The sequence below is a fragment of the Odontesthes bonariensis genome, chromosome 3, assembly GCF_027942865.1.
Source record: "Odontesthes bonariensis isolate fOdoBon6 chromosome 3, fOdoBon6.hap1, whole genome shotgun sequence".
NCBI classification, from domain to species: Eukaryota; Metazoa; Chordata; class Actinopteri; order Atheriniformes; family Atherinopsidae; genus Odontesthes; species Odontesthes bonariensis.
In genome coordinates, this window is record NC_134508.1 from 11,608,376 (window position 1) to 11,629,314 (window position 20,939).

The following is a 20,939-nucleotide window of genomic DNA, read 5'->3' on the forward strand; positions in this document are numbered from 1 at the left end:
GGCTGTACTTTGTCCTGCCTCTGAAAGCACAATAAAAGACAACTGGCCAACAAATCTTTTGGAATCAGCAAAGAGTTTTTGTTCCTTTTTTTTGGGGGCATAGAGACTACCCCTTTGTGTCAGATTATAGCTTTCTGATATTAAGTTGTTAGGTAGGCTCTACACTTGTTCTGTTTTACCTGACAATCATTCTAAGAGTATAATCTGTTTCCTTCCTTGGCATAAGATGTAGAAAATGGCAAAACAAAGTTGTCTTCTCCAGACTTTTTGTTATTTGACCATAGTAGCTCTCCACCCTAATATCAAATGCCGGTATTGAACTGACTCATCCCTCGCTATCCTGTGGCAATATTTCTCTTCCTTGTCAGTCATCTCCTTTATTTCTTCTTGTTAGAGAGAACAGGCCCAGGAAATCCCCTCATGAGGCACATAATATAAAAGTGCGTCCTCCTCCCTGTATCAGCAAAGGGTCCTGGAGCAGTAAGATTAGCTGTGGAGGAGTCGGGGAGCTCTCTTCCTCCAGCCAGCTGCCTTAAGAGGGATGAGCCAGACCCACTGTCCAATTGCAGACAACTTGGCGTCAGGGGGACTCACTGTAGTCATGTTATTGTGGTGGTGTGGGCCAACCCCCTGCTGTGCATTGAATTAATGTGCATTCAGGTTTCTCGTTGTACTTGCACCGTGCTTGAATTCCCTTTACTAAGTCACTATTGTATTTTACACCACAGCACTTATTTGCACTTTATTGCTATTGCTTTCACCACCTCCGGCTATAAGCAGCAGCTGAGTGCAACAAGTTGCAGTTGTACTCTGAGAGTTTGGGATTAAGGAAGTTGTGGTAAATCACTCTATTGATTTATGTCTTTAATTATGCCTAAAGAGCCACTGGGGGATTTTTTTTTCCACTTGTATAATTGTAATCAGTCTCAAACCCAAGCTTCAGACACTTATGTGCTCCAGTGTAAATGAACGACTTGTGATTTTAAATTAGCTTGAGTGTGACTTATGTTCAAAATGTACCACTCATGAACCAGCATTACACCCAGTTTTTGTCCGCAGTTCTATTTGCAGGTGTAGCCTGTAGTTAGTGGTTCATTCTCAGCAACCAGCTCTCTCATTGTGCTTCCCTCCGAAGTCACCAAGTCTCAGCCGTGTGGAATAGCTGACACATGAGTATTATCTCTCCCACACTGGGTAGGCTGCACTGGGCTGGGCTGTACCGGCTTTAGGAATGGCCCCCACGCTGCAGGAAGATAGCAGACGTAGTAATGAATTCCAGATTGCTGACACGGCAGCGCGGCTGCAGAGTAGATCACCCCAACAACACCGAGGCCCAGCTCCCCATAAAATGTATGCCATCAAATGTGCAGCCAAGTGCCGTGGCAGCAAAACCCAGTCAAGCAAGGAGAGGTAGCTACAGGGAAGAGTGATTCAAGAGCCTCTCTGCACTTGCAGAAGCTCACTCTTGTTTTTTGTTAAGTAAGCTGGTTCACATAACTGGATCATTAGGGTTCTGTCGTGCCACATCAGAGGATGTTAAATTTCATTACTTTTTCAATAAGAGGAGTTAAATTGATGTCCATAAGTTAACTTAAGGTCAAATGGCTATTAGCTTAAAATCATCCATTGGTATTATTTTGTTATATTGAGGTAATTGTTATAGGCTTAACTGAGGTTGTTGTAATCGCTTTATATTTCATACAGTCTGACCTCCCCATTGAAGGCCAGTCTGGGTGGCAAAAGGTTTTTTTGTAACAACGCTGGCTGGTCCAATTCTTTTCAACACAGACAGAAGCTGCCAAGTGTTTCAAGGGCTTTTGTTCAAATTCACAGTGAACTGAAGCCAGAGCTGTGGTTGTCTGACAGAAACTGTAAATCCAATGAAATTGGATTGACTCGAAGTTTTTCATCACAAACTTCGACATTGACAAACACGACAGTTAGTCTGTTCGGGTGATGTGTTTTTCTGCTGTTTTTAAGAGTTTGCAGGATAGAGGAACTGTAGATGTTGCTTTCATGATGTGGGGACTTTGGCTAACCTGTGGTGGAGGTTTAACAGTATACCATAGTCATTTCATGTTAAATATTCATTATTTTACAGTTCACAGGATTACTGTGAAATACGGCTATGTCAGGAAAGAAAATACACACTTTTTCATTTTTATGGCTTTAGGTAGCAGGACATGATAGAAAAAAATCATGTGGTCCAACGACACATACCATATTACGCTTTTTCATGATTGATTTAAGCCTAAATTAACAAGCATTGTGTGAAAATATAAGTGTACCCTTACAGCTGTCATAGGCATTAGGAGGGTAAGTAGCAGCCCGGCTCTGCTTATCAAGGCATTCATTACACCTCTATAAAAGCAGAGGTTTTCTCAGTTTTCTGGTCTGGAGCATTCAGGTGTGTGTTAACACAATGTCAAGGAGGAAAGACTTCAGCAATGATCTTAGACAAGCAACTGTTGCTGCCCATCAATGTGGAAAGGGATAAAAGTGCATCATTCTACAAAGAGAGAGAACTTTCACAAATGGAAAACATTTAAGACAGTGGCTAATCTTCCCAGGACTGGACGTCCCAACAAGTTCACCCCAAGGTCAGACTGTGCAAAGCTCAGAGAAATTGCAACAAAAAAAAAAAACGATGAATGATGATTTGGGCTTGTTCTGCAGCCACAGGACCTGGACACCTTGTAGTCATTGAGTCCACCATGAACTCCTCTGCATACCAAAGTATTCTAGAGCAGGGGTCCCCAACCTTTTCAGCACTAAGGACCGGTTTGGTTCTGCAGTTTGTTCCTGCGGCCCGGTCGGGGGGGGGGTTTACTTTTTTTGTACTTTACGTTCAACAGACACTTAGGGTGGGGGGTATTTCTATATGCATTATGCATTCACTTCTTTTACATTACATTTAGCAGACGCTTTTACAAATTACGATAATTAGGATATGATGACAGACAGACAGTCATCATTGAAAAAAATAAACGTGCACAATCGGCCTTCTATAATGTAATTTATGCAGTTTCCAAGTATAGAATCTAGCGAGTGAAATGAAAGAATTCCCGATTTCCATGTCATGTCATGTCATTTCTTTTTTTCTTTTTTTTTTCTTTTTTTCATTCCCCCCCAATCTCACGGCCCGGTTTGGAATGTCTCGTTGGGGACCGCTGTTCTAGAGGTTCTACAAGCTACTGGGTGATTGGGAATACTTAGTTTTTCACACATTGGTTCTGCATTTTGGTTTAATTTTTGTTAAGTAAATCGTAAATCGTTTTTCAGTTGCGGTTGTAGTTGTAAGACCTGGTGAGGAGCAGCTGATGTATTTATTATGCCCTCATACATAAAACCTTAGAAATAAACAACGGTGTCCTTTCTTTTTCACATGACGGCATATTGTTGTGGAGAACCAGCATGAGGTGGCTTTCAGAATATTTTTCTCTTTGGAAAGGCTCCTGATAACTTAAAGGCTCTGCATGTGCCTTTGTAAATGAGATCTGGCAAGACATGAGTAAAAGTCAAGTTTAGTCTTGGCAGGCTGTGCTACTCTTTATACTGTATATAAAAAAGATTAAAATAATACCCCGACACTGCACCTTTTCTCAAAAGGGTTTGCAGATAGGATTCAATGCTGCCGTGCCTTAAGATTGAAATTCAAAGCACACTTTGAAAGTTCTGACATATGGAGAAATATTCTAATCTATACATTTTTAGATTTTGGCTTGAGATTCTTGGTTAAATGTTTTCCCTTTTTTGTCCACGTGCTGGTATGGAGCTGTTATTTTAAGATCTTAACAGGACATTGTGGTTCTCTGACTGAGATTCTCGTGTATTGGAGAACCTGCACTTTGAACATAGCGTGTGTTGACAGATCATAATCAGTCTCGGTTGTGCTTTACTGTGACTCTTTCAGCCGCTATGAAGAAATAAACGGCTGTTTCCAGTCAAAACAGATCTGAAAAAGCCTCAAGGATTGTGAATAGATGTGTTTCTTGTTTGTAAAGTTTTAATGTGTCTGTGTGTTTTTTCAGCGTTGAGACTGCCACATCAGATCTGAAGCAACTTCCAGTCCTGCCCACCAGAGTACTGAGGGAGCATCCATCTCTCAATTACTGGTAGGATATCCGAGCTGTTGAGATCTCAGAAAAGCAAAAATGTGAAAGTGGTAAAGGGTGGGTGGTTTTTTTCCCCGAGTAGTCTGGAGATGAAATAAATCATCTTTTGATCTATTTCATCTATTGGGATAATCACCTATTTTTGGAACGGTATCAGTCAGTACTCATCATTATTAACAGGATCTGTTTGAAATGATATTTTGGCTTTTTTGAAGTGGGATAGGGTGAGGTACTTATAAGTAGAGTCGGAGTCTTACTTACAGTACAAAGCGATCAGAGTCTCAGTTTGGAGGAATTCTGCTGGGGGAGCTAAACCTCAAAAATTATTTTATGATTCAAGTGAATTTATAAATGTTTTATTTATATTCATTATATAATTTTATAAAATATAGTCACTTTTGCATCAACCGTTTAATTTGTCACTTTTTCCTCCACTGGGGAATGCCAATGTTGCTCCGTATCACTGCATTGCGTGGCTGCCTAAAATATCCTGCAGCTGCACATCTGTGACTCAAAGCTCCATCAGTTCAATCCTAAAACACCAGTGAAAATGAGTGGAAAAGCACAAACACGTACCATCTTTTAAATCTTTGCCAAAGTAATGCCCAGAACAAGGCTATCCAGCAAGTCTGACACAACTTCTTACTGAGTCAGCTGATCAGCTTTATTTCACCCCTTTTATTCATTATTTAACATTATAGAACAAGTTGTTGTCAACTCAAACATGTACATGGGACATTTAGCAATCCTCAATCCATGATAAGCACTGTTTGCTGTACTATTGACGTGTACCCAATGTTTTTGTGCTGATGTTATAAGGTGAGAACAAGGTTCCTTGTTTATATGCTAGACTCACAAGTGTGTGATCTGACCTGGGGAAAAAAACAGACACTAGATAGTGCAGCTCTCAGTTCCTCATAGGTTCCTTAGATCAGCCATCTTTAGTGATTACCGATTAAATTATTTGGAGTCGATATAGGTTGTTAGCTCTTGGTTGCTGACTGATCACAGCCCCCTACGTAAGTATACGCTTACGTCTCTGCTGCCAAATCTCCTCAGTTATCTATAACACCAGTTCCACAAAGCAGAGATGTCCACAGAGAAGAAGACCTGTGACATGGTTAAGCTTTTGCTTCTGATGAGTTTGCTGACTACTGTGTGGACTGTGTTAATTACATTTGCTCATTAGCCCTGATAAAACACAGGGAGGTGCTGGCAGCATCTGATTGTCTGAAGTATTGCTGTCTGTCTCTTCAATCCACATTTCTGTAGCTCTTCACTGCTCGCCTCTTCTCTTGGTCATCTGAGGCTTCTGCTGACTCTGTGGCAGATAAATCAGTTTTACAACCTAATCAAAATCACAGTCTTATGGTGCATCGGTGACTACATCACCACACATCTGCGTCTGTCTTTACGACTGGTAGACTGCTTTGGGTTGTCGGTGTCACCGTGCTATTAAGGAATGATTACAGTGGGAAGTAAATGGGATCCTTTTTTGTTGGGTTGGTACGTAGATGAAAGCCATCAGCAGACCAGTGGGACAGACTGCATTTTCTGCATGAGCAGACAGAATGTGTGTCAAAGAAAGGGCCCAGTCACAGCAGTCCCTCAGTAGCCACAATGTGTTACACTTGAGGGGTTATTCATTAAATGTTTTATTCTTCCATCCACAGTGAAGACAGAGTGATTGAACATTACAAGAAACTCAAGGGACTGACCAGAGGACAAGCAATTGTGCGGTAAGTTATCAAAACAAGTGTTGTGTTTGTAATAATACCAACATAGTTGTGCTCCCTTCTGCCTCTGTTATAAAAGTTGTATATTCAGAGTTTACTCCAGGTCTTTTTCTTTAGCCTCATGTGTCTGCACTGTGGTGCCTGTTGTTATGAGAGGTGGCTGTCACCATGCCAGAATGTGCCATTAATTAGAAGAGGTGCTCCTCTCGTAGGCAGCCTGCCAGCTTCTGAGGCTTGTTTTTCCCAGGACCAGATGATTTGTGCCCTTGAACTGATCAATGGACTCTCCCTCCCTCTGTGACAACCCTGAAACAAATCGATCTGCTCGCCACTGCAAATGACTGTGGCCTCCCAGTGACTGTAGCTTAAATCCCACTCTGTGTGTTGTAGTACAGCCACAGGCTGACAGTGATGAGGTGCAAGTTGCTGAATTGGTGGTAACCTGTTCCTCTTTCACTGAAGGTATCTGGCCCTGGTGGAATCCCTGCCCACATATGGAGTCCATTATTACCCAGTGAAGGTAACAGCAGCGCCCTGAGTCATACAGTAGCATAACCTTTTAACAAGCATATGTCAACAATCTAAACAGTCTCTCTCATTCTGTGCTTGGTGCTGGAATCGTTTTCTTTTTTTAAATCTTTGCCGCAGCTAAAGCAAGATCTCAATCATTCCACATTTTGTGCTTTTACGCTCATCTGACTCTATCCTACCAGACCTAATTAAATTGAGATGTCTGCGAACATCAAACAACACTGTTACAAAGGTTCCTGTCAGCCTTGCAGAATTTTTAAGGCCATTAATGTATTTGATCTCTTCTTATGTTGATGTGAGCCTAACGGGGTAATAGCTTTGGTAACAGTTTTTTTCTTTCTTATAAAAGTAACTCTAATGAGTGTGTGTGTGTGTGTTTGTGTGAACACACTTTCAGGACAAGCAAGGAATACCGTGGTGGCTGGGAGTCAGCTATAAAGGCGTTGGCCAGTACGATTTGCAGGATAAGCTGAAACCTAGAAAGGTAGGTCCACCTGTCTTTACAACTGTTTCCGCCTTAAAAGTCTTTAAAATGATCATTTGAAAAGAAAGGAATTTGGTACCATATTGCACCGTTCGATCTACTTTCTTGTAGTTTTTCCTTATTGCTGTTGGTGTGCTAATTGATACAGTGCTTCTGGAACTAATTTTAGGATGTGGGATTTATAAATAAACTTGGCATGGTTTTCTAACAAGTGACATTTAATGCTCAGACCAGACGACTGTCAGATGAACGTATGCAATATTTGGCACCTGTGAAATACTTTGATTTGCTGTTGAAAACATAGCTGCCAGCCCCACATTTCTTGTTAGTCGGTTAATGATCCATCCAGACTGTAAATAGGTGTAATTAAGACCCTGGTTCCCATGCCAGGGAAGAGAGGAACACAGATGGGGAAAATATTTGGGACTGTCCCTGTGCACTCAGTGCGTGCAAGGCTGTAAGTTTAGGAGCAAAAACAGGCGGGATCAATACTTGGAAAATGTGAATGGAAATTCACAGGGATTCGAAAACATCTCACCTATTGTTTGTTGTACCTGTGCTTATTGTAATTTAGAAAACTTTCGAAAATAAGCAACTGACCCAAACAAAAGGTGGTAATGTTTCTTTTGCCTTAATTCAGACTATATTAAAATAATTTCTTCGATCAAATGTCAAGCTCAAATGTTTTTTTAAGGCTTAATCTACATGAAACGGGACTTATTTGGATCTTAGCGTAACCGTCATGTTATGGTCAGTTTTGTGAAATATGTCTTGTACAAAATAAATTCATTCTTTGGTGCCACAACTTTTAAGTCTGAAATTGCTGTTTCCTTTCTCTGAGAAGTGTTATTTAATCGTTCCCAAAGTGAGCGTTTTCTCACCCGCCTCTTTCATTAGGTGCACCGTAGCTGTTGTTACATGGCAACAACCTGTTGACATAGCAGGGTGTGCTGGGCATTAATGGGCAACGGGCACAGCAAGCTTCTCCCCAGCTCTCTTAGTGGAAGTGTAATTATGTTGCTCCGTGGGAAGCTGCAGGGCTCAGGGACCGGGCTTGGCACCTTGCCAGCCGGTTGGGGGCATATATGGAGTTTGGGGACAGTAGTGAAAGTGTTGGGGTGCTTGAAGGGTTCATCAAAACCAGGCTGCGCGTTCTCAGTTTAAGTGATGACTGTCACGGGAATCCCATAAGACTTTGCTGTTTAAATGACACGTTTGGGTCCTGCTGATAATTGGAGGAGTTTGCCTACTTTTTTGTTTTTCCTTTGTAATGAGACCTCTGTCTTGACAATGCTTTCTGTCGTAGCCCTTGTAATCAGCCCAAACTGTCCCTCCTTGCCCTCAACCCAGCCCCTCTCAGCATGCTGCATTCTTTATGGTAATCTGTGTGTGTGTGTCTTGGAGGGAACACAATTGATCGAACAATAAAGGACAGTTATTTGTGTGTGTGTGTGGGGGGGGTTAGCATTAGTACTAGTGGGAGGTCAGTTGACCACCAATGCAGTTTGTTGTGCAATTTTAAGTTTATAGACAGCACTGTGCAGAGGTTTACACTCTTTGTAACGGGAGAGTGATTTTAAGAAGGCTAAACTGCTTTTATTCATCGATTAACAGCAAATGGAAATAACTTGACCAAAACTATATTTGATGAGACCAAACTGTGGAGGATGGCTGTGGGTTTTGAACAGATATGAAGCTTTCGTGTTAAGTGATGAATAGAAAAATCTCGAGTGAAAAGATTTTGTCCACTTCTGATGATTTTTGTACAAACTTTTGAAGGCAGCTGTGATAGCTTAACCTTTGATCATCTTCTTCAGATGGATGCCAGTTTGATCTCCCATTACTGAAAAGCCTGAAACTCAAAGGGCCTGTATCCCCGCTGTGTCTAAGAGAAGTGACACGTTTACTGATGTGAATACCCTGTCATTTCCATTATGCCTAAATATTTAAGAATGAAAAATGGCGACTGAGGCGCTCAACAAATCAATGCTTTTCTTCCTGTCTTCCCCTCTGTAGCTTGGGCTCTCTCAGCATGTTAGGGGACAGTCTTTCAGACCACTTGCTGGTCCACATATATGATGAGCCAGCAAAACCAAAACAGATCTTCAGTTTCTCATTGACAGTTTCTCAGGAGACAGTGTCAGCCGAGCATAATGATAGCACGATGTGAAAGACGTGGATGAATTTTAATGAAAAGTGAACAGGCCTTCTCCTCAGTCACTTTTATTCTCCTAAAACTCACATATCAAAACAGAGAAAGTTCCTTCCTGTTGTCAGCTTTTCACAACTCTAAAGTTATGTGTCACGCTGTGGAAATGTACAGTGCTGCCAACCAGCCAGCACTGGTATGTGACGTGCTATGTGAAGGGTGTGGCAGATCTTTTTTTGTACGGACATGTGAGTCAGGGCCTTTGACACATTTTCATACACGCATGATTTCTTTTTTTTCTTTTTTTTTTTTTGTGGACTAGCGGCCCTGGGGGTCCATGGGTTGTGGGTGTGAGCTGGATCTGAACAGCCTGATCCCATCTGAAACCACAGGCATTTCTGGCAAACTCCCACCCTCCTGTAATTAGACATTTGGCAAAAACAAGAGCAATGTAAATGCAGAAGACACATCAATTTAGTGTGCTGTTGTGTTTCCTGGTTTTAAGAAAATTGTTTATTTTAGTATTTTCTACATTAGAATTGTGTTGGCGTGTCACCAAAAGATTTCTTGGACTGTGTCCTCTTTAAGAGGACTGCTTGTAGTCTTGTGACTGTGGAGTGTGAGGTGTGTCACATCACTGACATAGTTTAGAAATGGGCCCCAACAGCAGGCCCATGAGTCCATTAGTTTCATCTATGTGCTGAAACACAGGAGTGGAGTTTCTTCAGTGGGAAGTGTGTTTATTGGTAGACCTCTTTAAACCCATTGTTATAATGTAAATGGTGCAGAGTGATAGTGAGTAGCGGGTGTAAATTTGGTGTGAGCTACGGCTCATTAGGTACAATGCTCTTTGTTTCATCAGCACACTGACCTGTGCAGTATTGGCCTCCACAGCATGTATAACCATCCGCCAAGCTGTGATACCATACAATAAACACGTTTTTATGTAACATGCAAACTAGTAGCATCTAGTTAAAAGTGTATAGTAACAACTGGGCCCTCAACTGTGCTATTAATGATTAAAGTATAGTAGTAACATATTTCTGGCTCGTTTGTTTAGAAAGGAAGATTGCTGCATTGGATTGCACTTACAATATCAAAAGCTTAGAACTACCTGGATAAGATGCGGAGCATTCAAAGTGTGAGTTATGAGAAGTAGAGCAGAGGTTAAATGTCTTCAAACAAGGTAAAAACCTGCCTGGCAAATACCTGTGTACAACCTGCTGATCAGGTTTGACTGAAAAGGAAGAGCTTTATATGGCAGGAAGAGACTGAGAAGCACAGGGCGGGCATCAAGAGCTGCCTGTGACGTCAGAGGAGGAGGGGGGTGGGTAAGGGGGCGTGGCCACCTCAGCTGAAACTCTTGCAACACCTATCTGGCTCCCTGAGAACAGACAAGAGAGAGTATTGTTCGAGGAAGCTCTAGCCCTGTGGGAAAGCCAGAGTCAAAGGATTCAATACAAACCCAAGAGAATTCCACAAGGACCTGATAAGCGCAAAATACCTTCTTGGTAAGCCGTCTAATTGTGTTCATCAGTTACCTGTCGAGATAATTTAGATAGTTCTTACTTTTCAGGTTTTACCTTCCTTCTGCGTTCCTTTTAAGTGTTCCTTGTTGTTCTGTTATACCTTAATGTAGTGTATATGCTGCAATATGTATAGGCAATCTGAGAGTCGTTAAAGATAGAAGAAGCACTATTGTTGGGGGGTTGAGTATAAATTTGACTAATTATTGTGTGGACTCATATTTCATCCTCACGCCTGTCACAATTTTTTTCTCATGGTATGTGTGATGTGCTGCGTGTTGTGCTCCTGTAGTTTAGACTGTTCACATTCTTCCTCTGTGGTTGTCACACGATAAAACAATGTAGAAATTTTAATTTCTGCACCGCTGCCTTCATGTAATTTTCCAAAGTGAGAGCTTCCAAAGAGTGGCTGCAGATCTGTTCAGTTACGGGAGTATGAGTGGAGCAGATGTTTCATTCTGGCACAGAGAGAAGTAGTGCCTCTGTCCTCCTCCTCAGCAGAATCAAATGAGAAGCTGGCTTGCTGCCTGGCACAGTTTTGCTCTCAGCAGTTGCAGCAGCGTTATAATTGCTCCTGTGCTAGCCTGGACTTACACCTCACTATCTGGCCCACTAGGTCTCATTCATGTCTTTAGCTGTTTTATTGCACGTATTGTAAAGTGTGCTAAATGGTAGGTTGCAGTGGCTTAAACAAAGCAAGTTATTTTCATACCTGCCCACTTGCTGTTCTGTCTTTTCTGAGCAGAATGATGTGAATGTTTAACAACCTTTATCTATCAAATATCTTTCCTGTATTTGTGCTGTTAATCCACTATTCAGCCAGTAGTCTGGTTTGTGTACTCAGTAGTGTTTGATGACTTAAACCGCCCCACCCCCTTTTCTGATGAACCATCTCTTTCTCTTTCACAGTTATTTCAGTGGAAGCAGTTGGAGAATTTGTACTTCCGAGAGAAGAAATTTGCAGTGGAAGTAAATGACCCGCACAGGTCAGCAGATAAACCACCTCCTTTATCTGAAGTGATCTTAGGAGGAGCTTTTCTTGTATTTTGAAGTGTTCCTATTTTAGCTGCTGTCCTTGCTTCACATGCCCTGCCACAGTGAAGGGCATCTGCAGCCTCAGGCCAGTTAAGAAGACCTTGTTAATGGCTCAAACCTCTCTGTTAAATGAGTGCTTTCCTGCTGTTCAAGCCCACTTGATTATTATAAACTTGTTAGAGGACCTCTGGCCCTCACACCGCCTCAACTCTGTCTGTGTGAAACAAAGGGTCACATGTTGAATTTGATTAGGATTTAGTAATAACTGTGTTATTAATGATAAATCTTTTTTTTAATATATATGTATTTAATTGAATCATTTTCGCATACAGCATCTTTACAGACTGTTTCAGTGACTCACTGAGTTTGTCTGTTATCTTTTACAGTAGAACAGTAACCAAGCGGACATTTGGACAGAGCGGCCTGGTTATTCACACATGGTATGCCAGCCACTCTCTGATTAAAACCATATGGGTGATGGCCATTAGCCAGCACCAGTTCTACCTGGACAGGAAGCAAAGTAAAGTGAGTGTCTTTTTTTGTTCCTCCCTCGTTCACTTTGCTTTGTTGATATTCTCTATCAGCTCAACTACTGTTGAACCTAAATGGAAGTCACACCGTCTGACACGGCTTAGGCTGCGGCTACACGGAAACGTTTTTCACTGTAAACGATACTTTTTCTTATCGTTTCGCTGTCGCGGCCACACGGAGCCGGCGTTCCCACTACCCCAAAACGATAGTTTTTGAAAACGGGTTCCAGAGTGGGAAAGTTTGAAAACGGCCTCGTTTCGTTTCCATTGTTACAGCAAAAACGTTTTTGCGTCAGCCACACGTTGACGCTGGGAGCCAATTTTAACACCTCTCTATTGTCTCACAGCGTGGCGTGACACAGTGGCGTGTGTACTGTATCGTTTCATCGTTGTCGTCTGGACAGCAGCGCGTTTCCGTGTGGTCGCAAGAATTTTCGAACCCGTTTTCAAAAAAAACCTCGTTTCGTTTTCGTGTAGCCGTAGCCTTAGAGGGCTTGCATGGTGTCTGATAACCTTTGTAGGTGAGGCACCCTGTGATCAGGGTCAGTCAGGCCTGTGTTTGTGTGTGCTCTCATTTTCTGTTTAGGTTGAGTGTTCTGGTGTGAACTGGTCAAGGTTAGGATTAGGTAGTAACTGGTAATGGTTAAGGTCTGAATGAGCATGTGTGTGACTCAGAGCATCTCACTCACAGGTTGTCAGGAAATCTGTGACCAAATTAGGAAGTTTGGGTGACATTCAACAGATTTTATTTAAGTTTATAGTTTTGACGAAGTGAAGAAATCTCTTGGCAGGGAAAGAGATAGTAGGTATCTAGTTTCTTTTCGGCTTAAAATGGAACAGAAAGCCTGATTTGTTATGTCACAATCTCATCATGTGATGTTCTGACTGATTTGTGTCTCATGCCTGGGACATGACACAGGGATATATATCTCTGACTCAGTCTTATGTTGGGAAACCTGATTGGTCTTAATTATTATAAAAATAGTACAACTACTATTATCTATTTGACCTATTATTGGGGTAGTTAAGCTTACTAAGGATGAGTGTATTAACATGCTTGTACGAGTTTTAAAAGGTTGTCCCATTGCCCTAAAGTCAACACTTTGGTGTGCACGTTAATGATGCATATTTGCAGAGACATAAAGTACGAGTGGTGTGATGCACATTTCTTGGTGGAGATGGATGAGTGTGTGGCTATAGTCAAATGAGGTTTTTCAGCTTCTGTGTCGCTCAGAGGCAGCTGGTGTGTTTGTGTTCATCCAGGAATAAAACCCACACTGATTGATGAGAGCAGGGCAAACTCAGCTTCACTTTTCACAATCATTAAAATGAAATACCCTCAATCCCTCCTTCACCTCCCTTTTCCTTCCACCCCCTAACTTTCTGTTCCCTTCCCCACAGTCACAGATGACCACGACCAGAAGCTCAGGAGAGATCGCCATGGACCTCACAGAGATCTCTGCCCCGCGGATCAGTAAACTCTCCAGTGTTAACAGCAAAGATCCACTTATTATGGCCAGCAACGGAAGCCTCATCTCAGCCGGTAATAAGAGAGTCAATCAGCTAATTACCGCTGTTCCACATCAGTTTGACAAGGGATGATTTATGGCAATAATTTGTAGCTAATCAGACGTGCGCCTTTTCCAGGTTCTGCTGACTCTGAAGGCAGCGAGGAACAGAAGAAAGAGAAGATTGCCGAGTTAAAAAAGAAGGGAAAGGACCTTCAAGACACGCTAACGCAGAAACTTGAAGAACTGAAAAAGATCTGCTTGAGAGAAGCTGTAAGTGTTCCTGCTTTTTTATTAGTTTCCACAAGATTCTTTCCTCTCCAGTATCCAAACTGACTGCTGGTCATTATTGTTTTGCAATGCAGGAGCTCACGGGGAGACTGCCCAAAGAATACCCCTTAGCCACAGGTGAGAAGGCTCCTCCAGTGCGACGCCGCGTTGGGACGGCTTTTAAATTGGATGACCTTTTCCCATACGATGAGGTTAGTATCTCTGCTTGTTATGTAAGGCGGCGTGTTTCACCACTGTGTTTCTTTACAAGAGGTTGCTTAAATTGGTTGGAGTTTTGAAATGGGGATTAAGAGCTTAATGGTTTTTTTGGGGCTCAAATTACACAATGCTTTGAATAAATGTTATTTTAGGAAGTTCTCTGTGCAATTCAGTTGGACGCATGAATATAAATGTGGATATAAGTCTGCCGGCTCACTCACATTTGATGTTTTTAGATAAAGTCCATGTTGTGTCTATTAACTCTACTTAAGTTGTTTGAAGTCTGGCTCAGAGTACTGTTCAGAGAAGCACCATTGACAATATCTATGTGTGTTTTTTGGAAATCCCCCTCTAACTGTGTGGGTGTTGTGTGTCTCCCCACAGGACCCACATCTTAGGAATCTGGAGAGCAGGTTTGCCTTGCAGCAGAAGATTGTCGAGGCAGCCATGAAGCTAGTCAATGAGGGCGACCTCTGCAAGACTGTGAAGAGGAAGAGAAGAAACAACTGCCAGGATGCTATGAGGAAGCTGGAGGAGATTGAGAAGGAGATAAACGCCTATAGGACTAGAAAGGGAAGGAAACCCACTCAGAGAGCCTCACTCATCTTGGCAGGTAGATGATCTGCAGTAAGAAAACTGCCGGCTTATCGTAGCTAGTAGAGAATGGCTTGTGTAGAAAATGTAGGATTCTGTTGTTTTTTAGGAGTGGTTATTAAGAATAAGAGTAATTTTCTCTCATCAGATGATGCCCACCCTTCCGACCTCAGCTCTCTATCTGACAGCCTCACTTTGGATGATGGTAAGTTTGGTCAGAGTGCATGCATTTGCCCCCTCAGTACTTCATCAAACTTCGATCAGTTTTACTCAGTTGCTTTTGTCTCCCAGATGATGAACTCAGTTCCCAGAGGCAGCGGTCCAGATCAGTCCAATACTCTCCAAGACCGCACCATGCAGAAACTCTGGACATTCATTACTACAAAGACAGGCGGTCCTCTGCTAATGACCAGCTCACAGACAGGTATACAGCCAGCCATGACACTCAGATATTGATATTTTTGATCCCAGATTTTTGTCAGACATCACACTTAATCAGGAGGTTCTGTGTGAGCAGCTACACACGTTATCAAGTTTTAGGTCAGTCATGCTTTGCCAGTCACCGTAATGTAGTGAAAAAGCAAAATGCAAACAAAATATTGTCTTTTAGTTTGGTGTTTATGAGCACAGAAAAACGCCACACAGATGATGCAAACAGCCGACATCCTGTATAGACTTGCCATTGCTGTTGTTGCTTTGGTAGCCCAAAGCATGGAGCTAGTACAGACCTGTGGAGTAGATCCAGAGTTACATTCCTACCAGTCAACTCCTCCCTCCTTCTCCTGCCTCTCCAGCAATCTCCCTCTTATCAGCCCAAATGCAACGGCTTTTAAAAATAGATGGAAAAAAACATGTAGCTGCCTGTGACGGAGCAGACAACAATCCCAAGCAGAAAGGAAGAGGGAAACAGGAAAGCTTCAGCGATTTACACTCTTTTTTAAATAGTCCGGCTGCTTGATGTTGCATGAAAAGAAGGGTCAGTGTACAATGTTATGTTAGCCATTCAGGTGTAAGGACATGTTAAAGTGCTGGAATCAGGCAATTTCTTTTTTTTTTTCTTGTCATCTTTGCAAATTCTGAGAATAAGCGAAGACAGGGTAGTTGTGTTCTGAGGAGCCCTAAAAACATTGCTTTTATCTGTGTTCCAGATTAAATTACGGCCAAGTCCAGGAATCCTTCCAACACAGTCACAGTGATGCCTTATCAAGCTACAGCAGCCCGTTTAAACCAGCTTCCAGACAGCCACGTGACGCCCGCAGCATGCCCCCCACCCCCCTCCTCACCCGCAACGCCTACAGCAGCACGCAGCTCAGGTAAGGCCTCAGAGATGCACCACATGGATTCAGATTTCTTCTTTTATTCTCAAAAATGTTTTATAGTGAGTAAAAAAAAACAGTTGTTCACTCAAATTTTGATTGAATTCACAGATCGGAGGATGTTCCACAGCATTTCCGTCAGCGTAGCGGCAGTCTGGAGTCCCAGTCTCAGTTCATGATGGAACCCAAACCGCCCGTGCCAGCACTCACCATCTCTCCAGCCCGACGCAGCAACAGCACCGAGGTCCTTGATGACGGCTCCTCCTACACGAGCCAGTCCAGCGTAGAGTACAGTGTTCCGGGTAACCACACCCATAGACGCAGAGCACGTGGCCACCACAGAAAAGCCATGTACGGCAACACTGGCAGCATGCCCAACCTGGCTCAGCCAGACACCCGATGCCACACCTACCAGCCCGGAGCACGACCCACCCCGACAGCTTATTATGTCACAGGCTACCCCAGCTACGTAGAGCCAGAGCCTTACTCCAATGGAGTGTACATATATGAAAATGAGATGGAGGGACACTATAATGTCAACCCATCCTACCACTCCACACAAGCAGCTTATTACAGCCATGACATGTACAGTCACTACGGTCCAGATGAGATGGACGGTATTTCACAGAATCCTTACGCCACATTGCGGCCACCCAGGAGTCGTCCGGTACCTCACACCAGCGAGCAGGTTATCAAGAACAATAACAGGGCGGTGGTGGCTGAACACCTGAAAGGCTGGTATCAACGCAACGCTCCACACAAACAAGCAACGTACAACTACGACTACGACAGAGGCTCCCAGCAGAGCCTGGGCTATCAGACCACGCCTGCCCCCTACACCAACCACAACAGGGCCATTTCCTACTCATCAGGTTCGAGCTCTGCATCATGTTTCAGATTCCTGTGTCCACTGTTGTTCACCCTGTTTGGCATGTTGTTAATTCATTTAGTAACTTGTATCATTTTTCTCCAGTATCCACAGCCTCTTCCACTGGAAACTGGCACCCTCACACGAGTGGCCGTGGTATGTCAGAATATGACATGCAGGAGCCACACGCCTACTCCTACAGCGCAGCCCCCTACAGCCACTCCACCCACAGCAGGTGAGAAAAAAACTTGGCCACAGCTTTCCTCCTTATCCAGTAAGCCACTCCCTGATCCTCTTTATCCCCGAGCTAAGTGTTAGCGCTTAATTACCTAGAATGGATGGCTACAGGAAAATATAGAGTGCAATTTAGTTTGGTTACCTCTTACACAAAACAATACTATGGGCTAATATGTAGCCTGTTTGTTTTTTTTTCTATACCCCCTTAAATTATGAAACTGAATTCACAAACACAAGGCTGTTTAATATTAGAGCCTGGCTCAGCAGTAGGATTATAAGCTCAGTGCTTCCAGCAGTCAGTCCTTCCTCGGAGCTTAAGAATGGTTCTGCTCTCCTTAATTGTCCCTCGGCCCCTGCTTTCTTATAGATATGGCACCTCCCAGCTTTTAAAGGGCTCCTGGCACAGCCCTGGTGGCCAGAGGCGGTGTACTTTTTTCCCTGCTAGTTCCTCCTCCTCCTCTGGTTCCCCTCCCACTTCCTCCCTGCCCTCCTCTTCCCACTCCCCTGGCTGCCGAGTCAGGCAGGTGGCCACCAGCCCCGCACAGCCACGATCCTCCAGAGGGCACAGGCTCAGTAAGGTGCCTTTTGCAAAAGGCTCATAGTAAGTAAACAGCAGTGGCCTGAGCCTGTGCATTTGCCTCTGTCAGTGTGTCCATAGCGTAACTCCACAGTCTTGCTTGTTGATGTTTTGGAGTGAAATCTGCATTTTTGAGATGCTCGACTGATCCCACATTGTTATGTATGATAAGGTAACTGCATGGCTTATCAGTAAGATATGCCTGACCTGTTTTCTCTGTCAGGTGGCTTATTTTCATCCAGTGGTCACATTTCTCTGTAGTGTGCCTGAACTACTCTCTTTTTTTTTGTCGTTTGTTTGTTTTTCTCCGCACTTTGCCATCCTCTTGGCACATGCAAACGCTCCCTGCCCAAGCGCTGCTTTTCACTCATGACCTTTGCCCCCTCTCATGCACAGATGCCCCTCAGAGTTTCAGTGGAGAAGCTGTGATAGGATGGCGTGCCCTGCGGGGCCTTTAGAGAGGTTCGGTGCTGTTGCCTATGCCACTGACCAGGAAATAAACCCCCTTTCCCACAGTAATCAAAGTCACAGCACTCAAGAAAGGGTGAGAGACAAGACCGTAAAGTTACCCCACGTGGTTATCATGGTGATGGTGATGTCTGTTTTTCTTTATGCGGCAGGGACTAACAGGAAGCACAAAATCATTTCACATATCACCTTTTATGATTTTCCGTTCTTTTTATCTGGGTGGTTTGTGGTGGCGGGGGGCACCTGTGTGGCTAAGGGGAAATGTGACCCCTGAGCATTGTTGCATTTGCAAGCTGTGCTTGTGTGTAATGTTTGCGTGCATATTTTGTTTTAATGGGGGAGAATATTTGAATCTTGGTTTAAAACCGACATCAGTATATAATGCCTGGAACACAGGCGGTAACTTTTTATTATTATTAGATATTTTTTGTTTCTTTCTTTTCGTTTATCTCCTGATGTTGGTTCAGAGCCCAGGATTAAATCATTCTCACCCCCCCCGGTTAACCTGGCACAGTCATTCAGTTTGCCACCTAATTTGTTTCAACCTTTTGCGTTCGTTACAGATCCTACATAGACGTAAACCAAATGGACTCGCACATCACCGACCAAATGCCCACTAACAAGGACCCAGATGACCGGATTCACTGGCACGAAAACTCAAAACCAGGAACAATCGTTTAGTTGCCCGTCCTTGTGCTGAGTGAAATGATCACTTTGACTTGTTGTCATTGTGCCTTAAACTGCACTTACCTGTTCTTGTGTAAAGCGGACTCAAAGAATGAAGGAACTTCTGTGGGAAAGTAAACGAAACAAATGAAGTGCTCTCATTTTCAGTTCTTTGGAATGCAGTTGCCAAACTGGCACAAACCACTACATTTGAATTACTTGTAAAATAAAACACTCAGTGGAGTGTCTACATGTTGGGACCGCACACGCCTGTGGTGACATCCCCAGTGGGGCCTTGCTGTGGACTTTCACAGCGTTTACCTTCAGAGGTACTTCACAAAGCAAGGACTGAGAATTTCTCTGTTACAGGAGCTCCAATGAACAAAAGAAACGACTGATCCTGTTGTGTTACTGACACTCATGTATGAACACTGTAACCATGAAGGACATTATCAACATGAAGGGATTGAACTCATTGAAAATGAGTTAAAAAAAAAAAAGCCAGATGCAGTTTTATCACGGGGCTGCTTCAGACGCCCACTCTGCTTCCACTACTGTTGTTTCTCACTTACTAAATATTTAATCTAACCATCTGTCAGTACTTACGAAATAAGTGAGCCAAATTCCTATTTTTTGCACCATCTGAGTATTACCCCAAGTCACCAGTTTGATTTAATTTCCACTTTTGTTTTGACATGGTTATTTCTTCCATGCTGGAAATCATGGGCTGGTGCTCTTCATTTCTCTGACGAGAATGATCTTGTATGTAAGTGACGGCATTGTAAATACACTGGTTCTATACTTTTTTTTAGAGCGTTTTTTTATGTATTTGAAAGGCATGTAATATATAGTAAACAATTATTGTTAAGCTGGTTCTTAGTAATTTTTTTGTATAATGACATTTGTTTGGATTAAAAGGAAAAAAATGTGCATCTGAGTCAGTTGTGTTGATCTTCAAAACGCTTAGACAAAAAGGGGAAACAAACCTTCAGAGAATGAAGTGCAGCTTTAAAAAAAATATATAGCTACATAACCTCAAATCAATTTTATTGGCTGAGTAACAAACTGTCACAGTGGACTTGGTCAACAGGAACACAAATACATTGTCCTCTTGTAAATAACTTGCAAACTGCCTATTCATGAAGCATTTGAGGTGGCAGATGGGAGTCACCGGGTTTAAAAATGTATTCAGAGCTGATACCAGTAATGGTGAGAACTAAGTATGAGTAAGTGAGATCATTTCATAACTGCAGAACTCTGTTGCTCAGCTGTTTTCCCACCATGTTGTTTAAAGCTGTGCACCAACCAAACCAGTCTATAAAATCTGACACACCCTCTCTAGCCTATAACCTCTTCTGTCATCCCTGTGAATGACAAGCTAGTGTTTATAGCACCAAACCCCTCCCCGAAGCCATTCATGTTGGAGAAGTCTGCGAGCACACGTTGTCCATGCATCCACCCTATTACATAGTGCTACAAGCCTTCATCTCCCTCCCTATTTTCCTTCCTTCCTTCCTTCCTCAGCCTGCACACATTTTCCTGCCACTGAGCAGATTTTACTCATTCGCATTGCCCCGCAGTGTTGTGCCTCATGAGCGAGCTCAGAGGAGGTCTCAGATGCTTCCAGCTCCTCTGCTTCACCCGAGGCAGTGACAGAGGGGGAGAGTGCTTTGTATCCAGCTGTCTCCCTCTGTCTCTGCTGGCTCACACCAGCTGCAGCCAGACATCAGGAGAGGCTGTTCCAGCTGACACTCGGCTACAAAAACAATAGGCTCCTATGTACTTTCTCTTCATCTAACACAGCACGTAGGGAGCTCCTTTAATGTGGAGGCTGGATTAGAACTATCAGCGGAAATGTGTCTACACACAAAAAGTTGAAACCTGAGAAGCACTGGCATCATATGTCTGACGGTGTTTTAAATTACTACTGATGATGGGGTGTTAGCACTGCACAGAAAAGTCTCCATACACAGATGTTTCTGACAGCATTGGGGGCATTTTCGCATAATTTGGACCCCCATTTTGTGGTAATGGCCCAGCAACTTCGATGTTTTGTTACAGTTCCATCATTAAGCAGAACTTATCAGTGAAAATGTTTTCATAAACCTGC

At 43.1% G+C, this 20,939-nt stretch overlaps 1 protein-coding gene across 7 annotated transcripts in view; it reads left to right on the top strand.

The window, feature by feature from the left end:
* frmd4ba (FERM domain containing 4Ba) overlaps nucleotides 1-19,759 on the top strand; it is a 45,473-nt gene extending 25,714 nt beyond the window's left edge. For 3 of the 7 annotated variants that reach the window (XM_075460273.1, XM_075460272.1, XM_075460267.1), the window contains exons 8-24: nucleotides 4,032-4,115; nucleotides 5,789-5,854; nucleotides 6,314-6,371; nucleotides 6,780-6,866; nucleotides 11,451-11,527; nucleotides 11,963-12,101; nucleotides 13,508-13,649; nucleotides 13,754-13,887; nucleotides 13,980-14,096; nucleotides 14,488-14,716; nucleotides 14,846-14,902; nucleotides 14,989-15,121; nucleotides 15,846-16,010; nucleotides 16,125-16,885; nucleotides 16,987-17,116; nucleotides 17,486-17,719; nucleotides 18,727-18,814. In XM_075460273.1, coding sequence (XP_075316388.1) covers nucleotides 4,032-4,115; nucleotides 5,789-5,854; nucleotides 6,314-6,371; nucleotides 6,780-6,866; nucleotides 11,451-11,527; nucleotides 11,963-12,101; nucleotides 13,508-13,649; nucleotides 13,754-13,887; nucleotides 13,980-14,096; nucleotides 14,488-14,716; nucleotides 14,846-14,902; nucleotides 14,989-15,121; nucleotides 15,846-16,010; nucleotides 16,125-16,885; nucleotides 16,987-17,116; nucleotides 17,486-17,719; nucleotide 18,727 — 2,614 coding nt within the window. In that variant the 3' untranslated portion in view covers nucleotides 18,728-18,814. Of the gene's footprint in view, nucleotides 1-4,031; nucleotides 4,116-5,788; nucleotides 5,855-6,313; nucleotides 6,372-6,779; nucleotides 6,867-11,450; nucleotides 11,528-11,962; nucleotides 12,102-13,507; nucleotides 13,650-13,753; nucleotides 13,888-13,979; nucleotides 14,097-14,487; nucleotides 14,717-14,845; nucleotides 14,903-14,988; nucleotides 15,122-15,845; nucleotides 16,011-16,124; nucleotides 16,886-16,986; nucleotides 17,117-17,485; nucleotides 17,720-18,091; nucleotides 18,240-18,726 lie in introns of those variants that run through there. The other 4 variants (XM_075460269.1, XM_075460268.1, XM_075460270.1 and 1 more) reach the window with 4 other exon arrangements.
* The last annotated feature ends 1,180 nt before the right edge of the window (nucleotides 19,760-20,939 follow it).